Source organism: Dermacentor albipictus, chromosome 1 (assembly GCF_038994185.2).
Source record: "Dermacentor albipictus isolate Rhodes 1998 colony chromosome 1, USDA_Dalb.pri_finalv2, whole genome shotgun sequence".
Taxonomy (NCBI): domain Eukaryota; kingdom Metazoa; phylum Arthropoda; class Arachnida; order Ixodida; family Ixodidae; genus Dermacentor; species Dermacentor albipictus.
The window spans coordinates 151,770,307-151,797,132 of NC_091821.1; the positions used below are offsets into that span (position 1 = coordinate 151,770,307).

The following is a 26,826-nucleotide window of genomic DNA, read 5'->3' on the forward strand; positions in this document are numbered from 1 at the left end:
GACGCCGTTCCGTTGCGTTCCGTCTCCATGAGCTCCACGTCCCTCACCTCTCTGCCTTGACCCGGCAGCGGGTCATAAAACACTGTCACTCGGCTGTCATACCACCCATAGGAAGGTCAACGGGCTTCCGCCATTGGCTGACTTTCTGGCAGGATTCGGGCCTGCTCTGGGTGCCCGCACGCAGGAGGAGGCCTGCGGAGAATGCATCCAGACGTCGGAAGGTGCGTACGTGTTCCTCTCTGCCTGATTCGGCCCCTCCGTCCGCAGCCGGCCGATGGTTACTTCGGCACGTCGGCGTCCCGGACTCGGCGAGCGCGCGCATTCTTCCGTCGTCTCGGTGTCCTAAGGCAGCGCCTTCCAATCGTTCCCCCCGTCTATTTCTTCGTCGGTTTCTCTTTCTATTTTTCTCAGCTGTAGAGGGTGCGCGATGACAGCCGCCTGCCGTAGGATAGGCGGCCGCTCTAAGACTGGGTTTCTTGTTCTTTGTTTTCTCGGTCGCGGTGCGTCGTTAGATGGCGGCCACTGGCCATCATGAGGCAATGCTGCATAGCAACTAGATTCCGAGTCTGTCGTGCGTTAAACTTGTTCTTTAACGAAACCCAGTTTAAAAACATGTCATCCTGTCCTTTCTGGAGAGCTTCGCCAGGGGTCTCCTATTGCTGCGCACGCGCGCTCACCTTCCCCTAACTGGGCCCGGCGGGTAGCGCGCACGCTCAGCAGTGCGTCGGCACACGGACGGTGCCAGCGCGGAAGTGGCGCCCTGTATGCATTGAGACCCGTGGTGCTCCAAACCGCGGTGGTCGTTCGGCGGCGCGCGATCCTCGAGCGTGCGCACCGACAGCGGTGTGTGAGTGGCCACAAGTGCCACGCAGCAGCCTCGCGGATCCGCATGTTACGACAGCCCAACGCGGGCACTCGGTATTTGCTTCCTCGTCTTAATTGTCGACCACATATTGCAGATGGCTCAAACTATCGCTGCTATATCTCGACAGCGGACACCACTTCGGTTAGTTATTATGAAATATTTCTCAAACCGACGGTCGCACAACTAAGAGTTTACTGGTCGCACAACTAAGAGATCCCCCCCGGCGAGGTCGGCACGTCGACGATGAGCCCTTTCTCGAGCGAGTTCCTGGCGGCGTTCCTCAAACGCCGCCTCTTCTTCGGCCGAACGCACGGGGCGCGGCCCGCTCCCACTGCCCTTTCTTCAACGCAGCCTGCTCTTCTACAGAACGAACCAAACGCAGTCACCCCACCTTCAATGCCGGGCCTGAACTGATGGGAAACGGCGGGCGCGAGGCGAGCGAACAGGAGATCACACACTTTCCCTCCTCCGTAGGGAGGGGACGCCTGTGATTGGCTCGTGCTTTGCGCTGCGTCTACATCGTGCATATAAAGCCCCGCTTTAGAGGCCCCATATGATGAACTGAAGACGCACCTGGCTGCCGAAGTAGACGGACGTGCGTTTCATGTGCTCCAAGGAGCGGTGGTTGCGGCTAAGAGTAGCCACGGAAACAGGATGGCCGGTCAAGGTAAACAGGAGTACAAAGTGATGTTGCCCCACTTTTTTAAAGGTCGGATTGTTTTGAATACTGTAGTTTTGCACGGTGACCTTCCAGCGCGACTGTACCGAGTGGAGGACGTACGCCAATATGACAGGACCAACGGGGAAATCAGACGTGCTGGAGCACATAATGGACGAAACGGAAGCCCAAGAAACGTCCGCGGCCGCTACAGACACCGCAAATACGTTACGAACGCCTCCAGAAAGCTCGAAGGCGAAGTAGGATCTGCAAAATACGACAAGCGTTCCGGAAACGCAACAGGAGCCAGCAGCTGAGACAATGAAAGGCGCTAATCAACCAGCAGGGAACGCGAGTGTGAGTGCCGCTGCATTGAAACAATGCGAAGGACTTGGGACGAAAGGCGCTGTCATGTCTGATGCGTCAGCGGCCGCCATGAAGCGTACGCATGCCGAGACAATTGAAGATAACCATGCTTCGGAAGGCGCGATCGCGGAAGGGCCGCTTCCAAAAGGGAGCCCAACGCGTCGATTGACGTTTAGGCCGAAGTCAACGGTAGCACCTGATAAGCGGACGGAGACAACACCGAAGTAGACGCGGTTACCCGCATTCTTCGGATGTGGACGCGATAAGCGACCGCAAGCTCAGAACTTTATGGACGGTAGCCGGTTGCGTAGCCACCGTGCCGCTGACAAAAACTGCGATAACATGGGGAAAACCAGCCAAGTACCGGCGACATTTCGGGAGCATCAGGGAGCCCCGAGATGAACACCATGCGACCTGTCTACCGCGCGGGACACTGAAGAAAAGCTTCAGGTGCCACTACGTGTAGCCATGCTGAACGTTCGGGGGCTGTCATCAAGAAAACACCAGTGTCAGGTAAGCCGCTTCTTGAAAACGATATGGACGTAGCTGAACTGCAGGAAACTAAAATTTAGAGCAAAGAACAGGCGGATCGCATGGCAGGGGCTTTTCGGATGCGTTACTGTGTCTGCGTATGCCACGCAGTTAGCACTTCTGGTGGGTGTGCTTTCCTTTTACGCAACAATTTAGGCATCGAGGAAGTTAATGTTATCGAAACCGAAGAGGGAAGGCTGCTTAGAGCTGATTTTATTTTTTTGTTTGTGTGTTTGTTATATTTATGATTCCAATAAGGAAAATGAGCGTGTCGGCGTTCTTTGAAAAGGTTCATGGCTACCTAAAGGGCGATAGGCATGTTCTTTTATTTGGAGACTTCAAGTGTGTATGTATGGCGGGAGATAGATCAACAAACGTTTGTGTTCGGGATAAGTGTGCCAGATATTTAGATTGGTCAACTGAGGATTGCCAATTAGAGGATCTCAGCTGGTTGTTATCGCGAGGATCTAGTCTTATCTTTGCACATTTCCAGCGCGGTACTTGTGCGAGGCTAGATAGAATATATGCTAGTTTACAGTTTGTGGCAGTATGCAGTTCTAGTGAAGTCAAACATGTCTCGTTTAGTGACGCAGTATAACAGGGATCTTTGGCAATTCAATGTAAAGCACTCAGACAACATGTTCGTCGACGAAATTAGAAAAGAAATCGCCAAAATTACCGCTAATAATTCGTCAAGCAGCAGAAATAAGTGGGAAAATCTTAAGCACGCGATCAAGATGGACGCGATAGAAAAGGGAATGATATTTAGTTACACATAAAAAAAAGAAGGCTACTGAACTGCTGTGTAAACTTGATTTCTTTTTATGTGCATGGAAGCTGCGAAGCCTGGGTGGAGTGCAAACGAAATACATGAAGTGAAAAACCACCTGGAAGCATTGAAAACACAAAAGTACAGAGCCGCGATGATAAGAGCGCGAACCGAAAAACTGGATTGGCGAATCGCCAAATAAACGCGCTTTGAATGATGAAAAGAGATATGCAGCTCAAAATGAAATACGCCAACTCCGGTATGAAAATGAAATAACGTGCGACAGCAAGCAAATTGAACAGGATTTTGTTAACCATTACCGAGACCTAATTTGGAATGAAAAAAAAACTAGTGAGCTTGGTGACGATTTTCTATACCCAATGCCAAGGTTATTGATCACCCATGGTGGTGGAGTCGTTGTCAATATTTCCCCGTAAGCGCTAGCAGTTTAGACGACCTGATGGTGATAAGTAGGCTCCCAGAATTGTGAAAGAGACCTTGCACTTCTTCACAGTTAAACATATGTACTGGTTTTCATTGTCAGGTGACACGGAGTGATGAACGTACGTCAAGTCACGCCGCATAAAAACAAAAATCTTACTGCATCGCCCGTGGGTGGATGACATAATGCACTCATACCTGGACAGTCTGATGGGAGATGACAGGTTTGGCTCACAAATGACAATAATGGGAAACGGATTCACGAATACAAACTGTCGAAAGTCGGACATACGCGACTTAAGTCCTCTGGCGTTCCATTGAAAGACAGATGACTTCTGGATCTCCTCTCGAAACGATGGCATCTGGAGGGCCATTGCCTAACCCTAGAGCCGCAAGCGCTGGACAGGGTGTTCAGCAGCACGCTCCGCGCCGGCGGGGTTATCATGCTGATGAGTAGAACACGCCCAGCAGCCATCAGTGAGCGCAACATTATGATAACCTGGCCATCATCAGGTGTCGTTGTATCAGCGGTTCGTGAGGGTGTCGAAGGCGGCGGTATCCGAGGTGTCGTCGTGGCAAGTTGTGCGTTTGGAACTGTGGGCCACTCTGCAGGACGATCGACTCTTGCCACTTTCTTCGTTTTCCCGGTTTACCTTATGGTGGCGCTACGCGTTTATGCAGCAGCCGCTTTGGCGGAAGACGGCGTGTTGCTTGTTGCGGTGTTTCGTTTCGTTCTTCGGTGGCGATACCGTCGCCGTCTAAGTGTAGCGGCAGCCTCGCTGCGTGCTGAATGATCCGAAACCATGCGCTTTAGAACCGCGAATTTCTTCCGGACCCTCGGGCAGTCCTTCGATGAGGCTTCGTGGGAACCACGGCAATTAGTGCACTTCAGGACAGTCGCGCGGCAGGCGTGTAATTGGGACTCAGCGCACCGCGGGCACACAGCATTGTTCACACAGACGCTTTCTACATGGCCAATCTTGAAGCACTTGAGACATTGCAGGGGCTTCGGTATGTAAGGTCGAACTGCATGGCGGACATGGCCAACTTTGACGTGAGAGGGAAGGCAGCGCCCCTCGAACACAAGCTTCCCGCAGCGTGTGTTTCCTAGTCTGGTGAGATGCGCGATGTCAGTGCTTTCTGTTGTTGGCTTTATTAATCTTGGCAAGCCGTCGGCCGGAATGAAAACGCTGACGTCATAACTGACGCCAAAAGTGTTGTTACCACCTGTAGGGATCATTTATCGCACTTTTGTTTTGTCGATTTCCGTGACATTCTTAAGACTCTGTAGTGCTCTACGATGTAAAACGTCTACAGCCAGGACACTCTTCCGTGAGTTTATTCTCACGTCTTTAATCTCATTCGGTTCGATGCCCTCGAGCAACAAAGAAAGAAACTGCCTGTTTAAGAGCCGCAAATTGGTCATAGGGTCCACGGGTAAGAAGAGAACAGTGTGCGGCCAGCGCTGTGGCATATCCTTCACAGTTGAAACACTTGCCGGCGATGACGCCAGCGGCAGTCTTCTTATTGCTTTTCGGCTCATGACATCCTTGAAGTTGTCGTCCGAGGAGTCGCAGCTTTCCGAGTACAACTCGGTGGCTTCGCCGTCTCTGCCGCTTGACTCGCTCCCGGGTTTCCTGGACGTAGGCCGACCGGACGGCTGCGCGCCAGCGAGATGCTCGGAAGTTTCTTCGTCCATTGCCGCAACGAGGGAGCGGCAGCTCCCAGAATTTGTTAAGAAACAAAGTGGAAATGCGTCGATTATGCGACGAAGACAAAGTGCCTCACAGAAATTACCAAGAACAATGTGCCATTTTGGTCGACAGCAGAGTATGAATCCGTTTACGAAAGCCTTGTGAGCATCATTTCGTCTGATCCGATTCCGACGCTTCCAGATTTCAAGTTGCCCTTCGGGCTTAACATCGATGCTTCTTATTACGTACAGGTGCGGTGCTTTACCAGAGGGATAGAAAAGCTCAATGGAGCCACCAACAGAAGGTTGTAAGGTATTACTTGTAGTATCATTAAAAACTTTGGCGATCCTAATGGCCGTACGCTATTTTAGACCACACCTGGATGGCAAGAGCTTCACGCTCTTTACCGATCACGAAGCCTTAACTTATATCCCCAACCTTGCAGAGCCTATAGGAAAAGTCTCGAGGTGGATCACTGAACTCCCGCAGTTTGTGTTTATGGTCCGTGACAGACCTGGGAAACACCTCAAAGATGCAGACGCCCTTTCAAGTCTTGTGGTAACCCAAATAAGGAAAATGTCAGCGCAACTCTGCTGTAGGAGGGAACTGAAGAAGTGTAGCTCCACGCTGGAAAGTTTGTAGGCCCGGAAACAATAGTGCCTCGGATCTTGGAACTTTATCATGACTCTCCAGTCTCTGGTGGGCACGACGGGTTCTTGCGAACTTATCGCAAGATTTCTCAGCGTTTCCGGTAGAAACCCATAAAAGATAACGTCCAACGATATGTCCAGTCTTGCCATCAATGTCAAGTCCACAAAGCCAAGCACATTACGTGAACAGACAAGATGGTCCTGCCTCAACATTCTGACATACCATTTCAAGTCGTACAGGTGCATTTAGCAGAACTCAAGAAAATGGCTACAGAAGTAAGAAAAAACAGTCTTTCCTAGCGGCAATAGATCGGTGCACTAGAACAGTGGCTGCACGAGCGGGAAGGGAAGACGCAAAAGGTGGGATTGCTCTTTTGAGCCGAGAGATGTTTAGCAATATTAAAGTAGAAATATCAGACAATGGACCAGCATTTGTAAGGCAGCGTCTGCAACAGTGGCCGAAGGAACGAGGAGTTGTTTTGCAACGCTGCGCGCCCTACCTTCCTGCAGGCGTAGACATGGCTGAAAGAATCATACGAGAATTGAAACAGTTTATTTCTGTGTATCCAAGTTTCAAAGACGGATAGGAGAGATGCTAGAAGGCCGCTGTAGCTAATCACAATCAGTCGCACACTGCAAGCATCGAGTGTAGCCCGTATTTCGTAGCCTTTGGAAAGACACCGGTGCTTCCCACTGATCAACAGCTCGGTATTGCTGACTGCCTGCAATTGCGCGAGAAAAGGAAAACTGCGGAAGCATACCAGCGATACCGCGAAAATATGAAGAGACGTTTCGACCACCGCTTGGTTTTCCCGCTGGTTGTAGGTCAAGCTACCTAAGCTGCCTTCAGAAAATGTTAGTTGTTTTGGGGATCATTGCGTGAAAACTTAGGCTCGTTTTCACGTTAACAACTGTCAACAAGTGATTTCATCAATTCGACGTTAACATGACCCACGTTGTTGTACTTTATTTAATTGCTTTTCTGTTTTTTTTTTCAAGTCACGGTTGAGACTTTGCCTTCAGGAGGCTCTCAGCACCTATCGATTTTAATCTCATATTCACCCAAACCGTCAAGAAGTCTTTCGGCAGATTGGGCGTGTGGTATGTGCAATACATGGGACAAACATTGAAATGCGCCGTCGGAAGCGCCTTGTCATCTCGGCTAAGCGATAAAGCCAGCTCGACTTTCAGAACCATGTAAAATCGCCGCCGCTGGTACAAGCCTGAATCACTCACGGTTCATAGCAAGCGTCACCGAGGTGGAGACGGGTGCGGTGAGGTTCGAGTTCGCCGCCTCGCAGGTGAACACGGCGCCCAGGTGCTCGCGGCGGAGGGTGCGCACGTGCAGTGTCACCTTGCGGCCATCCTGCTCCTTCTGGTGATAGACGCGGTGTAGGTGCACCGAGCCCTGATGCCACGTCACCCGGGGCTCCGGCTTGCCTGGAAGCAAGGTGAGAAGAGGAACGCCTTCACCAAGGAAAGGATATAAAAAAAATTAAAAAGGAAACACCACCATTCTGCGAACGTGTAGAGCAGGCACGTGTACGCTCACAAGGCGTTCTCACGCACACTTTGTGCGAGATCTATGGCACAGGCGCTTCTCACTGGTCACGTGCCCGACGCCATGGAGAGCAAGATCATGTGGTGCCACGTATTGGCACAACGCCATTTAAGCGATGGCAGTAAGAAAGCGGAGAAAACAAGGAAGGTAGGCAGCTTGAACAAAGTAGCTTCTAGTTGACTATTGCATGCTGATTGAAAAAAAAAAGAAACTGCTCTTCAAAAGAAAGAGATAGAGAAGAGGAAAAGACCTGATAGACAAATATTGGCGCAATGATTTTCTGGAGCGCTCATATGTGCATGTACGGCCATTCGCAGCGAAACTTCGTCGGAACAGGGCAATGGGCACACAAAAAGAGCAGACAATCTGCGTCTCCTCGTATCGGAGGTAGGATACTAGGCATCGAAGTGCGCACTCGGCATAGCATGTGCGACTTCTGCGACGTGCCACTCAATTGTAGTCTGCTCACCGATCCCAGCGGGGAGTTCATTTTGTTCCTAGGTTAAAGTGGTGATTTGGACGAGTTAGTTATGGATTGCGAAATGTTTTTTGTGCTAGAAGACGCGTACAAAGAAAGTTTTTTTTTGTTTAATTGGGGCCATAAGCTTTAGTGATCCACTTCATTTTCCATCATCTCGCCCTGCGTCATTGGCTCGGATTCATACATGAGTCGCTGTTATTACTGGGATGGGCCGCTCGGCTTGGCAGATGACAAGAACAGAACAATGAAAAACCAAACTAACAGCTACAATACGGTCCCTTGGGCCATATTAGTATGTCACACTTCATTTTCTATTCTGCTTGCCGTTCGTCATTGACTGGCAGGACGCCACGCCTACGTAAACGCCGACATCGGTCACTCGTCGCGATGGGTGATACGAATAGAGTAGAATCGCTAGAAAAATATCCTTACATAATACGGCAACTGCTTTTTTTTCTTTCCGAGAACCTCTGTGGGCTTCTGCATATCCTCTGTCGCTAAGCGCGATAAGGATGTGCTCCGGAGTCCTTCTGTGCCATCTGCCGGAACCAGCTGGCTTCGCGACAGAGCGCTTTGCTCCAGACCCGCTTGAGCAGTGTCGCAGCTCTACACAGCGTGGATTGTGAGCACCGGTGACCTGACTATCTGAAAACGCGTGTTCCCAAGCCGAGAAATTCAAGCGACTGCTAGCAAAGGGCGCGAACACACCGAAGCCCACTGATCTCTGCACAAGTGCGCGTAGAGAACCTGTACTTGTAGCTGCTGCCACAATATTTTCAAGGTGCACTTATAAAGACCTTGTTTACCAGATGCAAACGTAAAGGCTTTCAAAACTTTCAGCAAGCTCAAATGTGCCAACACTATTACCGCAAAAGCTCTAGCTCCGTCTGCAACAGACACTAAATATCCCTTAAAGTGTGCATTCGAGACAATCCATTCAGTGCGGAACGCAAATATACAGCAAAAGTTGAATCCCTTCTCTAGTCCACTTCCACTTGAACAAAAGAAAGAAAAATTGAAACTGTCCAATTGCGCTTCTTAATTCAAATTAAACTGAAGAAATTACGCGATAATTATTAACTGCAATTTTCCATCCCTCGTGAAAGAAAAATAGAAGTTACAGGGCTACGCTTGACTCGTTCCCACGAGGAACCACCGCAAGACAACCCTACTTAGACTTGGAAGTACAGCCGGCTTGTGGCGGTTTTCGGGACCGCGACGAGAGTTCTTGCGGCATGCTTTGATGCGTGCGAACTGAGCACCGACACCCGGAGATGCGAGTTGGTGATTGTGGAGACGCACAAAGCGCAGAAGGCATGCCTTGCACGAATGCTCTTCGCGAAAAGAACGGGTGGCATGGAGAAAGACTATGCGGGTGGCGGTTCCACAGGAGCGTCAGCACTCTCGCTGGGCAAATACAGCTGTTAGAGAGACGCCGAGTGTGCGCCTTGTCCTTAGGATGCGCGACTCGACTATAGCGAAACGAGCCATGATATGCCCTTCGCGGAAAACTGTAGCTCAACGACAGCGGTGCGCTTTCGTCGAGTGCCAAACAACGACGCCGCGTCAGCACGACGTTATCCTCTAATTTGTTCTCTCTTTCTTTTGCTTCTGAAGCGCAGTTGTTTCGGCTACGCGACAACGAGCAGAGCAACGCTTCCAACTCCCGAGCGCGTGTGCATAGAGCTCCGCTCAGCTGGGCTACGCGGGCTACATAATTGTTCTTGTTGTCGTTGCGACTTCAGCGCACATTTTCTTTACAATTTTCTTCTGCTTTCGTTGCAAGAACAGCGCAGCGGCCATCGATGTGTTCTGTTCTACGAGGAGATGGTGTCATCTTGATCTCAGTAAGCGGGAATATGGAAACACGTCACCTTGTTGAGCAGAGCGCGGTCACGCGTTCTCATTGTTTCCGTTAACTGTGATCAAGATAGTACGCCGGCTTTTCAATGTGACAGTCAACGCTATATCTGACTACAAGGCCACCTTTTCATCATGATAGACGTCTTCACATCGCTTAGAAGCCAGAAAAAATTCCACATCGCTCACAATGAAGGAAAAATGGCTTTTGTACGTTGCCTAAAATGTAACTGGGGAAATTGAGACGTAAGATACACCGACACATACGAAAAAAACTTGCCTTCGATCCTTTCTTAAATATTTATTTAAGTAACGGTCTAGAAAAGTTGACCCGTGGATTTCCCTACTTATACTAACTTCGAGGCAATATGCTGTAACATGCACTTTCCGTCTAACGTCTTACGTGTAGTGACGCGCCGCCTTATCTGCTGGAATATATAACGATCTGTAGAAGTATCATTCTTCCTCCATAGCCCTCGTTCAAGGGAGACTAATGCTCATGTGCTTGTTAGACGTGTCGGGGACAATGCACTCCTCCTGCATGTAACTATATAGTGCGTATACCTATACTGCTGTTGCTCCGGATGTGTCCTGGATTCACATGGCACCTTGCGAAATAGGTACCGGTTAGTCAATAGTTGATGTTTAGCACAGGCTTCTAAATGATGTTTGAATGTATCCACCGTGTATTTTGCCTCGTGCAGAAAATGAAATCGGAGGTGCTTCGTCAATATTTACGCATTGGGATCGCTTGCAAAGCAGAAACCAGATGAAAATTATTGCGAAAGTAATTGTCAGTGCAGCTGTTAAGGAACAGATACCATATTTGAAAACAGGCTTTGAACAAATGTGGCCAGAATATTTTTCTATAGACGGAATGCACTATCGGCGGTTGCCTACGGGGCGCTCACACCACTTTTGCCAAGTGTGGAATTTTTAACTATGACAGCGGCCGCCTGCATGACGCATTTTACGCTTAAGCAAGTTTATACCTGGTAAAATTCTTAGCGCAGGTAAAAGCAAATTACTTTGCAGTAAGTTCTCGAATAAAAAAAAACATATTATGCGTCAGGGCCACTCGTCTGTTTCTCCAAAATCGATCTCTGCGGCATCTTTCGCTTAATTGCGCAAATTTTCTTAGCTGTGGCTAATTTTATTTCTTTAATTCTTAAGTTCTATGTGCTCGATACGCGATGTGATAATGAGGCACACCGTAGTGGGAGACACGGAGTTTTTTTTTTTTTTTTTCCCACCTGGGTTTATTGATCATGCACCTAAATCGAAGTGCACAAGCGACCTTGCATTTCAACCCCATCAAAATGCGGCTGCCGCGGCCGGGGTCCAACCCGCGACCTCGGGCTTAGTAGCCCAACGTCATAGCGACTAAAGCTGTTGCGGCGGGTATGGTTAATTTTACTCATGGGTTAAACCCTACAATAATGTGGCCGAACATCTGGCATTGAATCCACTAATAAGATAAATCTTTCGCAAGGAATACTCCATGAACCCCTGGGCCGGTACTCATAGAAAGCACCCACGCTAGAATTGTGAGAAAAAGAAACTCCCAGCCATCATCCTGATGCTTGACGTATGTATTATTAGCGAAGGTGATCGGCCGTTGGCAAGGAGCACTTACGAATGGAGAGCTTTATGAATACGGCCTCTGGAGTTGGTATGCAGCTAAAATGAACGCCTATTCCTAGGTATACTCTGTGATGCAAGATACATTTCTTGAAAAGGAACAGAAGAAAGGAAGACAGTGAAGCGCCAAACTGCCAACTGTTTAATGTCAGCCTGAAGAAACGTATAGAAGAAAATACAACTTCCGCTCATGCTCAGGGAGCCAAGGTGTGACAGAACAACATGGTCATGATAGCATACTTAGGATGAAACACACTTCTGCGGAATATAATACGATAGATGTATCGCTGACTCAACCAGACCCTTTCTTTTTAATATAAAATGCTTCCAACAACTCTCTTGCAGTTTGGTCCCTACTTTTGCCAAGAATCAACACTTGTTCAAAGCATGGCGTACAACGACAGGCTTCCCAGTGCGCAGGTAGATTCGCCTTGTCACACGTGCCGATGCTATTAGCGTGCTCCCTCAGTCTCTCATTAATACAACGTCCCGTTTGTCCGGCGTATGACTTGCCACAATTTAGGGGTATCTCGTAGATCACCCCTTCAACACAGTCCCTGAAATGTTTGGCGTGCTGCTTCTGGCAGCCCCGCGGCCCCTCGCGTGTGATCCGGGGGCACAATTGAGCTAACTTGTTGGGAGACGAAAAGACAACCGCAATGCCATATCTGGTAGCTACCTTCTTCAGGTTATGGCTCACACGGTGTACATGAGGTACTACTTCTGGTTTTACTCGCTCCCTTTCCTTCGAGTGCGTTTTCCCACTCGCAGGTGTAGTTTTGAGCTTCTGTAGGAGGGACTCAACCGCAGCATTTAAGACAGACTGAGGGTAGCCTGCTTTTAGAAGTCTCTGAAATTGATGGCAAAAACTCGCCCAATCACGTGCACACATGACATGCGCAGAGCCGATTCCAGGCAAAGTAGAGCGATTCCACACTTCAGTCTTAGAGTGCGCTGAGTCATATTGTAGCAATTCTTTTTTACCTCGAAGGAGGTACGCACCGGAAACGTGATCACTCTTAAGTGTTAGGTTAAGGTCTAAAAACTGCAACGAACTGTCCTTCGGAAGCTCGTTAGTAAATGTAAGTCCTTTTGCGCTTGCTCTAAGAACATCTAAAAGCTGTTCAACAATTTCATGGCATGGCAAGGGGCATCTATTGCCAATAACAACTAAAAAATCGTCAACGTATCTAAAAACTTTAACAACATTAGGATGAGATGAAGTAAAAACACATTGCAGTGCGTGGTCAAAATAGGATAAAAAATGTCACATAATATGGGTGCTACACGTGAACCAATGCAGATGCCTTCTTTCTGCAAAAGTATGCCATGTTCAAAAGTTACAAAAGTGCGGTTGAGATAAGCTTCCAAGAGGGAAACAAAATTCGAAGCCGACATCTCCATTTTAGACACAAAATTATCTTCGCCCCTTTCCTTAATGCACTGTTTAACGGCTATTAGAAGCTCAGGATGCGGAACCGAGTAGAAAAGGTCATTTAAATCAACGGAGAACACATAGCCTATTCCTTGGCTGCCACGGAAATATTCAAAACCTTCATCCGAGTTTCTAGTAAAGAAAGGGTCATTGAGTTGAAGAAGCCGCAGGGATTTTAGCAAAAAATTACTACCTTGATATTGCCCCGTGTCTCGTTCACTAATAATCATTCGAAACGGGACATCAACCTTATGGGTCTTGGCACTGAAGAAAGCTCGCAGCTAATCTTTTTTACTCTTTCTGATCTGTTTAGCTAATCTTTCACAGCAAATTTCTTCACAGAACGAAGTCATGGTTTTCTGAACTTTTGATAAGCTGACTTTTACAGGCTTAAAATTATTTTTGATTGCCTCTAATGCTTTTTCGTTAAAGGCTTGCCAAGGAAGAGCTTCAAAAGCACCTTCCTTATCGGACTGCATTAGACAGAGTTCATTATCTTTGAAACAAGACACCACACGTTGCAACATTCACACCTGTCGACCAGTTCCGGCCTTGGGGGCAGCTCTCTGCAGGCTGTCAACACCATCTAGTAGGCAACGCTCGTGCTGTTCCTGGGGCGCTTTTCTTGCGACTTGCCGATTCCATGCCAGAAGCTCTTGTGTTGGAACCTGGGACTCAAGTCCGTACTTCGGTCCCTTGTTGAGAAGGTTGACTATATCGTTAGTCAACCTTCTCATATTTCCGTGGCAGCCAAGAAATAGGCTATACGTTCTCCGTTGACATAAATGGCCTTTTTTACTCGGTTCCGCATACTGAACTTCTAAAAGCCATTAAACAGTGCATTGAGGAAAGGGGCAAAGCTAATTTTGTGTCTAAAATGGAGATGTCGGCTTCGAATTTTGTTTCCCTCTTGGAAGCTTATCTCAACTGCACTTTTGTAACTTTTGAACATGGCATATTTTTGCAGAAGAGGGCATCTGCATTGGTTCACGGGTAGCACCCATTTTATGTGACATTTTTTTATCCTACTTTGACCACGCACTACAATGTGTTTTTACTTCATCTCATCCTAACGTTGTTAAAATTTTTAGATACGTTGACGATTATTTAGTTGTTATTGACAATAGATGCCCCTTGCCATGCCATGAAATTGTTGATCGGCTTTTAGATGTTTTTAGAGCAAGCGCAAAAGGACTTACTTTTACTAACGAGCTTCCGAAGGACAGCTCGTTGCAGTTTTTAGACCTTAACCTCACACTTAAGAGTGATCCCGCTTGCTGTGCGTACTTCGTTCGAGGTAAAAAAGCATAGCTACAATATGACTCAGCGCTCTCTAAGACTGGAAAGCGTGGAATCGCCCTACTTTGCCTGGAATCGCCTCTGAGCAAGTCTTGTGTGCATGTGATGCAGGCAAGTATTTGCCATCAACTTCAGAGACTTCTAAAAGCAGGCTACCCTCAGTCTGTCTTAAATGCTGTGGTCGAGTCCCTCCTACAGAAGCTCAAAACTACGCTGCGAGGGGGAAAACGCACTCGAAGGAAAGGGAGCGAGTAAAACCAGAAGTAGTACCTCATGTACACCGTGTGAGCCATAACCTCAAGACGGTAGCTACCAGATATTGCATTCCGGTTGTCTTTTCGTCTGACAACAAGTTAGCTCAATTGTGCCCCCGGATCACACGCGAGGGCCGCGGGGCTGCCAAAAGCAGCACGCCAAACATTTCAGGGACTGTGTTGAAGGGGTGGTCTACGAGATACCCCTAGATTGCGGCAAGTCATACGTCGGACAAACGGGACGTTGTATTAATGAGAGACTGAGGGAGCACGCTAATAGCATCGGCAAGTGTGACAAGGCGCATCTTCCTGCGCACTGGGAAGCATGTCGTTGCAAGCCATGCTTTGAACAAGTATTGATTCTTGGCAAAAGTAGGGACCAAACTGCAAGGGAGTTGTTGGAAGCGTTTTATATTAAAAAGAAAGGGTCTGATTGAGTCAGCGATACATCAATCGTATTATATTCTGCAGAAGTGTGCTTCATCCTAAGTATGCTATCATGACCATGTTGTTCTGTCACACCTTGGCTCCCTGCGCATGAGCGGAAGTTGTATTTTCTTCTATACGTTTGTTCAGGCTGACATTAAACAGTTGGTAGTTTGGCGCTTCACTGTCTTCCTTTGTTCTGTCCCTTTGCAAGAAACGTATCTTGCGCCACCGAGTATACCTAGGAAATCTAAGCACCAACTTTCCCAAGAAGAAGTCCTTTTGGAACACCTATTCCTTTCTTTACTTCTCTCTCTCCCTCTCTGACCCTGGTTATTGCGGCTGTCCAGAACACCGTGGTCGCTTTCCTAGACATGAGTCTCATTGGTTATACACTTCATTCATATTTTTTTCTGCTGTTCCGTTCAAAAGCTCGATTTATATATGAAATATACATTTAATATTACTAAAATAGTATAGTGCATCTTAAAGACAGTAAAGGGAAACTCGCTGGGAATTAAAGGTGTTCCTCTGCGAGAGGTATACAGTTCGCTATTCGAGCGCCCAGATTGAACTCAGGTGACTCGCTTCTCAAGACCGCACACACGGGAGAGGCAGCCGTAGCTATTGTTTCCGAAGTTTCGGAAGCCAAAGTGAGCGCCTCGCGCTTGCTCGTTTGTTCGCTCATCAGGGCAGCCAGGCGGGCCTTGCAGGCGGTGCGCCCTCCGCTCCTCCGGTGCGACAGCGAAGTCGTCGCAGTGGGCGCCACGGGGAAGGGCCCCGCCGCGGAGCGCGTCGCGGCTGCGGCTGGAGCGGAGCGGCTGACCGGCCGAGCGTGAAGCGCGCGTTTCCGAGTGAAGGGGTCCAGACCCGAAAAGCGGCGAGCATCCGATGCGGCGCGCGCTAAATCGGTGATGGCGGCAAAGAGTGATCTAGCGGAAATGCTCTTCCGGGACAGCGTTTGCGAGCCGCTGACTCCTCAGAACATTTTTGGCGGGCCAATCAGAACGTCCGATATGAGCCGACGAACGCGACGCGATAGTTTTGCTACCTCTTTTATCGGTCATCTATCGCGATCCACGCTTAACTTGCTCGCTTTAATCTCCCGTGACACGGCGGGTAAAGACAACGAGAACTCCTGGAATGGAAACGGACGGAGAGGAAACGGACGCAATGGAATCTGAGCACCACACAGTGTATCGCTGCGCCCCTGTGTACACGTCACGCACAGTTGAACGCAACAAGAAGGGGCATGTTTAACCCATGAAACACTGTAATCACTGCCCCAGCGCGTGCTCATTTATAGCTTGTCGTTTTACCTTTCCAAGGCATACGCTTGCGTCAGTGGAAGCGCAGTCAGCATAGGTGCAAGTGTGATGCGTTTACGGTTATTGCAAAAGCCAGTTTCGTCGAGTTCAAACGAACGCTCACTACAAGGTTTGCCAAAGGAGAAAGAAAAGATCTGGTTATAGTTATTGCAACCAACATCTCCAAAGGGTACCCTCATGAACACAATTTTCGCTTCTTGCGTTTGTGCCTTTTCTTCTTTTTTTTTCTTTTCTGAAACTCTATTCCTCGTTTTTTGTACCATATACGTGTAAATATTTGATTTTCTTCACAAAATATAAAGTAACCTATTTAGCGAGGTGTACTGGTAAAGCATAAGTAACATAATTGCGTAAATCAGGCCCGTGGAAAAGAACTACTGCCAGGTAGAGTTGCTCAGGCAACTTTCTCTCTTTCTATCTCCCCCTTCCACCCTCTTTCTCTTTTTATCCCGTTTAACCCTTCCCCCCGTCTAGGGTTGCCAACCAGAACTACCTCTGGTTAGCCTCCCTGACTTTCTATGCATCCTTTTATCTCGCTCTTCTCACAGCACTGAAGTCAACAAAAATGTCACCTGCATAGCAAGCTTAGCGCGTGGCCCATAATTGAGACGTGTACGTCCTATGTGCAGGAAGTGCACCTCTCGATATTACGCCGCACGCCAATCTTGCATGACGGCTTAAGCTGACTACTAGGAAGTTGGACTTTTTCTTGGCTGCCGTTTTTTCGAAACTTTTAGGAACACCGGTACAATTGCAAAACACAAAGTTGGCGGCACGTACAGAGCGCACTTCTGAAAGCGTAAACCTCCCGGGCAGTAATTTATGCAGTTTTTAGAACTATAACATCATCCCCACTTAATATAATCAGCCATGCAGTAATGTACAAGGAACACATCTCGGAAAGCAACTGCCCAGGCATCAGTGATGTGCACTTCAATCTTTGTCGTACAGATTAGTCAGCCTACGTAACTCAAGCGACCGAAAATTCCCTGCACTGCAGTATTGTTGTGCGTTTGAACGTGCTTACCGTATACTCATATGTTATAGCGTTCGAATGCCCTAATTACATCAGCCATGACACATCTCCCAGCTTTATCACTTAGCGGCTATGGTGTTGCGTGCTGTGGAGCTCGAGGTGACAGGTTCTATCTCGGCCTCTGGGGCCTCATTTCGATGAGGGCAAAATGCAAAAGCGCTTTCTTTAGTTAGGCTTAGGTGAACGTTAAAGCAACCCAAGTGGCCAAAGTTAATTAGGAGTCCCACCCACACACGCACTACAAGGTGTCTCATTATCTGATCGTGGTTTTGACACGTAAAACGCCAGAATATTTTTCTTTTACATTGTGGCTGTTAGGTGTTAGTAGGCGTTATGAAAAGTTGTTAGATGGGCTGCTGGTGTAATTCTACTGAAACTTCACGCGCCGTTAAAAGATAGCGACAGCATGTGAAAACAACATGTTGAAGGCGTCTCACCTCCGTTGATGAGACAGTTGAGGATCAGCAGAGTTCCTTCGTTGTAAGGACCCACGGTGCCGTTCAGCGCGTTCATTTTTTCGTCCAAAATTATGGGCTGGCTAGGTGGCACTGCACAGCATAATAAAAAAAAAATGGACACGCGATTAAATGAAACTGAACAGGAGGCGGTTGCAGTATACTAATAGCCGCAATAAATAAAATCGGGAGTCTCAGTTTAATGAAGGCAAGTAGACATGGAAGACTTCGAAAACACCAGGACACAATGACGAAATTCTTCAGTTCCTACTATTTTGCTGGCAATAGTTGATACGGTAAATGTATAACGTAATTCGGCGCATTAGCTCTAGGGCTCAAAGGAGCCTAGAAAGCGGGCCAATGTGACTAGGAGGATCAGTAAACACGTGAGCGCCGCTTCAATACCACTCACGTAAGTGAATATTCTAGGCTTATATGCAACGGCGACTGCGCCGTAAACTTGCAAAACAAATTGCTGGCTCTCCCGTAATCGATAGTAGGTGTAAGCATAAAATGGCGACCTGAAAAGCAGGTTGGCTGGAGATTGTACTAGCCACACTCTTAAAATGGGTGTAGTACATGTTTGCAACGGCACATCCCACCATAACCACACCGCACCACACCGATGTGTGGTGCGGTGTAGTGGTGTAGTGCGATGTGTGGTTCGATGCGCCGTACTGTGCACTGGTCCTTATGGAAGCTGTCCGGCTAGAAAGATGACAATGAAATGCATGCTGCCGTGTATCTGCCTTATGAACAATGCTATTGGAAATGACAAAAAAAGACTCCAGCGTACTAGAAGTTACACCGTGAGTGATATTGTGAACAAACATCAGGAAGAACTCGGAAGCATTTTTTTTTTGTAACTTGTTCGGGCAGTATATGTGATCCGTTCCTGTACAAAGGGTTGGGGGCCAGAGACCGCATTTTCTTAAGTTTTGACTAGCTGCCCTGATTTTCTCGTTTGAGTGACCGGATAACGGAACTGTCTTTTGGCTCAGGGTCACTTGAAGGTCGCCGACAACGGAAGCTGAAAGCATTTCATGCTTAGAACGTGAGCAGTTCCGCAGAGGCAGGGCGTCTTTCTTTCTGTTAAGCGAATCAGCCCGAAGTGGAGGCGTGCGTGCCATGATCATTTTCCTTTGTAAACTAGTTGTTGCACACTTATCTCATTTTATCTCTCCCTCCCTTTCCGCACTCAAGCAATCTTCCCATGGGTGTTGTTTTACGTGCTGTTCTACTTGCCCATCACTACAGACTTCCTGGCACTCTTTCTAGCATAGACCACAGGCTCCCAAGCAGCGGCATCACTCTGCGCGTCCATTTAACACAGTTTTTATCAGTCAAAGCCATTCGGCCATTTTGGGAGAGGTACTAACACCATTAATAACCGTTTCTGTCACGACAACGCTTTCGCCATGCGCGAACTATGCACCAGCGCCTCGAGGCAGCATCGCCGATGCAAGGCCAGCAATAAAACGATAGGCGTAGCGCGGGGAGGCATGGCATACGCGATCGATAAGTTTGTAGTCCCGCACCCCTACGTCCTCCCGGATGCTCAACATCGGGACAGAGCGTTGTTTGGCTCGCGAAGGGACAACATGGTCTCATAAATGCTGGCTGTTCACGCCTCTCGACAGATTGCTGCATTGACTACGAGTTCTGTGCCAGGCAACGACACCTCCTCGGAGGCGACTGCATCGCTGTGATAAACTAACATCGTTTGAAATGTATATCTCCGCCACCACTGCCTATATGCTAAGAGAATGTTTGATCAGCATGGGTGTAAACGTTTTATTTTTGTTTGCTTTCACCTTCCTGTTACTAATCTGAGAATCGTGTCGTTTGCCGCTAAGATTCATGTCCCCACACTGAGCAGTTACAAAGTATGATTATTAAGCTGAAAGAAGGCAGAAAAGGTGAGCGCAGTGCGGACGATTCAGAAGCTGGCAGTATCCCTACAAGCTGTTTCAGCGAACACTTTCCTTTTCTTCTTTTTTTTCACTTCCCTCTGGCAGGTAGCCAATTCAATTTCACGAACTAGTCTACTCCAAGACGCTGATAATACTTGCGCAAAAAAAAAACTGAAATGCATAATCGACAAATTAAAAAAAAATTCACTAATTAAATTTCTTAACTAATAACCTTATGGCATATATGGCAATTTACAAATTCTAGCGCCTGAGGCGCAAGGCAAATCCACTTGAAAAAGAAATGCGTGGAACACACAATTTACGGAATATGCACCGTAACAATTGCGGTAAAACTGCACCGTCGTTTCACTTACGTTCTCGGCAAAATGTCGTTTTATACATTGAAGCACAAAAGTAACGGGAACGCCAAAGTTCCGGAACCAATAGCTCGAAACTGGTGTCAACCTGAGAATTAGTTCCAAGTGAATCGGCCATGCAAACTCCCCGGCTAGGATTTGTAAATTGCAATATGCGCCATAAGGTAAACAGTTAAAAACATGATGAGTGAAAATTTGCTAATTAGTCGGACATTTCAATTTTCTGGGGCAAGTATTCTCCGCCTCTTCGAGTAGACCAGCTCTTGGACTAGAATTTTGCTATCTGCCACACGGATCTTTTTTTAATTTTTTTAAAGTGTTCACTGAAACACCCTGTATATAGGGCAACAAAAGAGCGGGCCATTCTTAGTGTGCTGAAGCAAGATTAGCACATGAGACGAGCGAGCGTCTGTTCAGACGTACAAGCCTCCCAGAAATAGCTATGTAGGCCTAGTTAAAAAAAGAAAAAAAAAGGAAGCCTTTTATTCACGCTGCCTCGAGAAACAGCTGTGTTCCGTACTGCCGCCGAAGTCGAAGAGAAGTCGGAGCTCCCGGAAGGAATCCGGAGACATTGGGCGCTTCGCACTATGCCGATGGCGCAGATCTGAGCCATTGGTGCAACTGGGGACGCCCCACAGCCTCATCCGTCATGAAGGAACCATTGAATGACAAATATATGATTCTACAAGATGCATTGTGCACACATCGTTGAAGTTTGAACCTCATCATTAAACATTTCTCTTGGCTCTACGGAAGAGAATAAATCTACATATCGCACAAAAGTGCTAGAGCTTAGGACCATGAAAGGTTGCGGTAGAGCACTTAAATGCAGCCTTTATATAGCAAAGGAAAATAAACAAAAGAAATGCAGTAGTACAACTACCGAAGTCTCTATTTGCATATTCTCGCTCATTCAACAATGACATTTCATGGTCGCATCCTAAGCGGCAGTATTTTACGAAAGGTATTAAAATTTGCCTGCAGGTAGTGAATGACCTGCAGTAAAGTTTCCTGCAAGCGACTTCTGTCAATTTATATCTTTTTCGTCTGTTGTGTTTTGTCGTAATCTTTGTGCCGCTGGGAAGATTGGATTAGTATTTCACTATTTTGACGGTATTTCATAACATGCGGGTTTCAACAAGAAATCAGGTTTGGCATATATTTCAAGCTTAGTGCCGTAACTACAATCGAACTGACAAAATTTTCAGACGTGTGAATGATTTTAAGATCCTGCGACGGTAACATAAAAACGTGTTTGATAACTGTTTGTAACGTTTGTAACGTTCTTTTTTTTTATCATTCGCAGCAATGAGTGGTGATGCCAGCGATAACAGCGACGCGGCAACGTCCAAGCTGCGAGACACGTTCTAAACAATGACGAAGTTCGAAAATAAAATAAAATGGTGGATTTTTGCATCTAGCGCACAAGACAAGACAAGGACAGAGCGAAAACCGACTTGTGTCGTGCGCTAGATGCAGACATGGAACAATAATATACCCAAACTTACGTTGTTTCAAGTAAAATTGTTCGTTAAGAAATGCGGCCTATGAACACATGCCGTTTGGTGAAGAGGGCTTTGTGTTGATTAATTCAAGAAGGTTGTGCGCAGCGGCTTCTGAAAAGCATGGTGCCCCAGTTTCGCAAAAGAAATATGGCTATATTTAAAGCCGTACACGTGCAATATTTGCAGTATGGCAATAACGCGCTCTCTCAACCTCTGTACCAGGCTATGTGCGCTCGAGCTTTGTTTGCTGTTTTGCAATGAGCTGAAGATAAGTGTTTTCACGCTTTAATTGTGTATAGAGTCCTTACCGTAGAAAGTTTCTTGTTCCTCAGCACTTATTGCAGAGCTTCATTGACACCCATTCTTTCTGATGATATACATTAGTACCAGAGACAGTCGCTCTGTCAAATCAGAAAAATATGCATTACATGAAGGAACGTAGCATCTCCATTCAAAAGCTTTGAAGGCTCCAGTACCGCTTACATTCTGCCTCTGTCATTCTGCATGTTGCAGGAGTCTCCACTTTTCCTTGCTCAAAATACACTCTGCAGTCTAAGGACATTATGCATATTCAAGGGCACATTTCCTAGTACTAGAAGACGATTGCAACGCTTAGGGGACAGCAGGTGAAGATTCCAACACCGTCGAGTACTTAATTGGCTAAAATGCCAGTATCTTGCGGCTATTTAATGAGGGACTCAGTGAATTACGCATTGCAATGAAGATGACGATATTGGTGCGTGCCCAATTGTTTATGTAGCCACTTTATTTTGGCATGCGACCATTCACATAATTTTGCTACCTTAAATCACCCTCCTTCGTACAAGTACAAAAAAAGGCGTCATATTTATTCCTTCTAAAGCAATCCCATTTTCAGTTTTTGCCGGCTTATCTGTGTTTCTTTTTTCATTATCTGGATACTTACAATACGTCTTGCGTGGGTTGTTATGCTTGTGTGAATTTTGGTGCCACACGTCATTAATTTCCGATTCTTCTCCATTATATCAGTGTCGCACGACCACTTTCGATCGCGATGAAGTCCGATCCGGATCGAAATTCTCGACGGCGATTGGCTCCCACGTGCACCTTGCGCAAAGGAATGAATCACAACCGAGAAATTCAAACCAGCTTGGGCTTGATCGTGATTAAAAGTGCGCCGTGTGACACCCATATTACTTGCATTTCGCAGTTTTCTTACAATCTTGATGCAATAAATTCTTGTTTGCTATTTTCGTGTTCTTGGCTGTCCAGCAAGCTGATTGATATTGAAGGAACATGACACATTTATTTACGATGCTCCTTTTGGCATGAATTATTAGAAGTACAATATCACAAATGATAAAGTTGTACTTCGTCATTAAAAATTGGCATGATTATTGCGCTAAGTAACAGCTTGAAACACAACGAACATGAATTTATATAAAACTGACCTTAAGAGAAACAACAGGTTTGTGCGCTCGTCGTCGCAACATACAAACAGCGACGCAAGCGTTTGCATAAAATCACTCGGTGCATGCAACGTCACTGGTCACGCACAAAAAATTAAAAGAAACGGAAATTAAATTTTGGCCTTCAAAATTCGGCGGCGTGCAGCGGCCGCGTTGGAGGCTGGTGAGTTTCGCCGACTTCGCTAGGATCGCTGAAAGCCAAAGTCGGCCGCAGGAGCCTACGGGAGTGTCCTCCACTCTTAGGTAGGCGAGAAAACAGTTTTATGCAAACATAGATAGATAGATAGATAGATAGATAGATAGATAGATAGATAGATAGATAGATAGATAGATAGATAGATAGATAGATAGATAGATAGATAGATAGATAGATAGATAGATAGATAGATAGATAGATAGATAGATAGATAGATAGATAGATAGATAGATAGATAGATAGATAGATAGATAGATAGATAGATAGATAGATAGATAGATAGATAGATAGATAGATAGATAGATAGATAGATAGATAGATAGATAGATAGATAGATAGATAGATAGATAGATAGATAGATAGATAGATAGATAGATAGATAGATTTGAACCTGTCCCATTAAAAGCAAATTGCTCAAGACATCTTCATAAATAGGAATTCAAGTATTCCCTGCCACCTGCATTACGTTAAAATTAGGTAACCTTTCAAGCTTCCCACTACAAAAATGCCGCACGTCCGCGCCAAATCAGGAGAGGCGCGGACATTGCTACAAATCAGGAGAGGCGCCCACCTGTTATTCCGAGCATCATTTCTGTTTTCTCGAGGACGCACGCAGGGCTGAGCACCGAATTTTGCCTGAATGAAGTTGTGGTACTGCCACACAATTAAAAGTGAACGACGAAGGACTAGCAGCGCTGCGTTGTGTGTGTTGCGGTGGTTTGTGTAAATCCAGTCCCTCAACTCTGCAGACTGCGCTGAACGAGCACCGACCACTTGAGCGTGAAAAGTTTGCGCGCGCTCCAGCGCGGAAAGAAGAGCACTTATGTACTGGCCCTTTGGAGCTACAGTTTAATATAATGAATCTGCTGCAGTGCCATCGTTTGTGCCCTGGGAACAATTCATCTGCGGCTCGAACGCTGTAACTCATGTGTGGTTAGCTTGCACTTTGTCGTAAGAGGCTGTCATAAGAATTGTAGTTTCATAGCATCACATGTTTGAAGGAAAACAGAGAGAGGCAGATTTTGGGGGCAATTTCGTCGCTCTTTAGCTCAGAGACAAGTTCTACCCTTTCGAGTCGTGCACGGAAGCAGTCAGTCGGAGCATCAGACAAAGAAGGAAAGGGCACACCAACCGACGATTTCGAGTTCCACCTCGTAGCTTTTGCGGGCCCCGTACTTGAACTCGACGTTGCAGACGTAGAGTCCGTGGTCCTCGTAGCGCAGTGCGGATATGGACAGCAGCGCGGGCCTGCGCACGGCCGAGAAGTGAGCACGACCCCGCAGCGAGTCAGCGACCGAGTGGCGCGCCTGCACCAGTCCTCCAGTGCCGCGGTGGCCTGGCAGCGCATCCAGCGTGTACAGCGGCGCTTGTGGATTGTTGGCGCGGTGCCACCAGGCGCGCACTGCGGGCTCCGACCGTGGTCCAAGGTCGCATGGAAGCACGGCACTCGCAGTCGGCGACAGCAGCACGTTCACTGATCGAGAAACACACCATAAAACGTCAGCCGTGAGGCGCTTTTAAGGCTGCAGCAATAACGAAACAGAGCACAGCATACAGGAAGGTCCAATGTTACAGAGAATACGTGCGTTTTTTAACCACTAGAACTGATATTACTTCAGCATTAGGTTCAACTATGTATGCACCAACCTAGGACGACGGATGTGATCCTTCATGAAGGAAAAGTACCAGTGTGTGTAGTGGCAAGTTAAGTTCAAAATTAAGCGCTGAGTAATACGGCTGTTCCTGCGCTAAACAACCACTGCCTGTACTGTACCGCACGCCCACGTAAAGAGAATTGAGATACGAAAAGCGGCATGCTTAACCAGGAGAGGCTCCGGGCAATGCGCCGCTGATCCGAGAGACGTCCTCGTAAGACTTTGTCAATAGATGACATTCGCAACGCTAGCAAAGACATATCCAACGTCACGTGTCCGCCATTGCCTTGGCACAAGGCAATGGCGGACCTTCTGTTCCAACTTGATCCCAGAGAAACGCTGTCAAGAATATGGAGCATTGTGTACGGCCTGAAAACCCCGCCGACTCAACTGCATCCTATTAGTTCTGTTGCACTATCACGTAATAGCAGCGAGTTGGACGTGGCGGAGGCTTTCCGCTCTAAGATCACTCCTACAGCGGCGCTGACAACTTTGACATCTCCTGGCCCTGACTAAGCTACGCCGAGTTATCACATTTGGGCGAGAGGGCAAAGATGTGCCTTCCTACTATATTCAATGCCAGCTGGGAATGTGGCCGCCTTGAACCTTGCCGGAAACGAGTTCGTGTTATCCCTTTCCTCAATCCTGCCAAGTCTCCAACAGACATAAACTCCTATCGTCCGATAGCCCTTTTCTATTGATTCGGAAAGCTTATGGAGATGATGGTATTGACGCACCTGGACTGGTTGCTCAAGAAGACGAATAGACATTCATGTGTATTTGCGGGGGGATATAAGCACCCTCCGCAAATGCCAGGGTTCCGAAAGGGCCGCAGCAGCATATACAGCATGATTAGCCTTGTCAACTACGTAAAACTCAATAAAGCTGCACACAACATCGCTATCGGCGTATTCCTCGACATGAAGGCAGCGTTTGATAACGTGACTTATACGCTCTGAAGTCCGTTGGAGTTGGTGGTCGTAGTATCGCTGGATCTCACATTACTTCACTGATAGGTCAGTCTCATCATCATTATCAGCCTGGTTTCGCCCACTGCAGGGCAAAGGCCTCTCCCATACTTCGCCAACTACCCCGGTCATGTACTAATTGTGGCCATGTTGTCCCTGCAAACTTCTTAATGTCATCCGCCCACCTAACGTTCTGCCGTCCCCTGCTACGCGCCCCTTCCCTTGGAATCCAGTTCGTAATCCTTATTGACCATCGGTTATCTTCCCTCCTCATTACATGTCCTGCCCATGTCCATTTCTTTTTCTTGATTTCAACTAAGATGTCATTAACCTGCGTTTGTTCAGTCACCCAATCTGCTCTTTTCTTATCCCTTAACGTTACACCCATCATTCTTCTTTCCATAGCTCGTTGCGTCGTCCTCAGTTTGAGCAGAACCCTCTTCGTAAGCCTCCAGGTATCTGCCCCATACGTGAGTACTGGTAAGACACAGCTGTTATACACTTTTCCCTTGAGGGATAGTGGCAACCTGCTGTTGATGATTTGAGAATGCCTGCCAAACGCACCCCAGCCCATTCTTATTCTTCGGGTTATTTCAGTCTCATGATCAGGATCCGTGGTTACTACCTGTCATAAGTAAATGTATTCCCTTACCACTTCCAGTGCCTCGCTACCTATCGTAAACTGCTGTTCTCTTCCGAGTCTGTTAAACATTACTTTAGTTTTCTGCAGATTAATTTTCAGACCCACCCTTCTGCTTTGCCTCTCCAGGTCAGTGAGCATGCATTGCAATTGGTCTCCTGAGTTACAAAAGCAAGGCAATATTATCAGCGAATCTCAAGTTGCTAAGGTATTCTCCATCAATTTTTATCCCCAGTTCTTCCAACTCCAAGTCTCTGAATACCTCTTGTAAACACGCTGTGAATAGCATTGAAGAGATCATATCTCCCTGTTTGACGCCTTTCTTTATTGGGATTTTGTTGCTTTCTTTGTGGAGGACTACGGTGGCTGTGGAG

At 47.2% G+C, this 26,826-nt stretch overlaps 1 protein-coding gene across 1 annotated transcript in view; it reads right to left on the bottom strand.

Moving 5' to 3' along the window:
• LOC135903023 (synaptogenesis protein syg-2-like) overlaps positions 1–26,826 on the bottom strand; it is a 293,419-nt gene that overhangs the window by 77,542 nt on the left and 189,051 nt on the right. The window contains exons 3-5 of the mRNA XM_070537934.1: positions 24,322–24,663; positions 17,733–17,843; positions 7,211–7,414 (exon numbers count right to left, since the gene is read on the bottom strand). Coding sequence (XP_070394035.1) covers positions 7,211–7,414; positions 17,733–17,843; positions 24,322–24,663 — 657 coding nt within the window. The remainder of the gene's footprint in view (positions 1–7,210; positions 7,415–17,732; positions 17,844–24,321; positions 24,664–26,826) is intronic.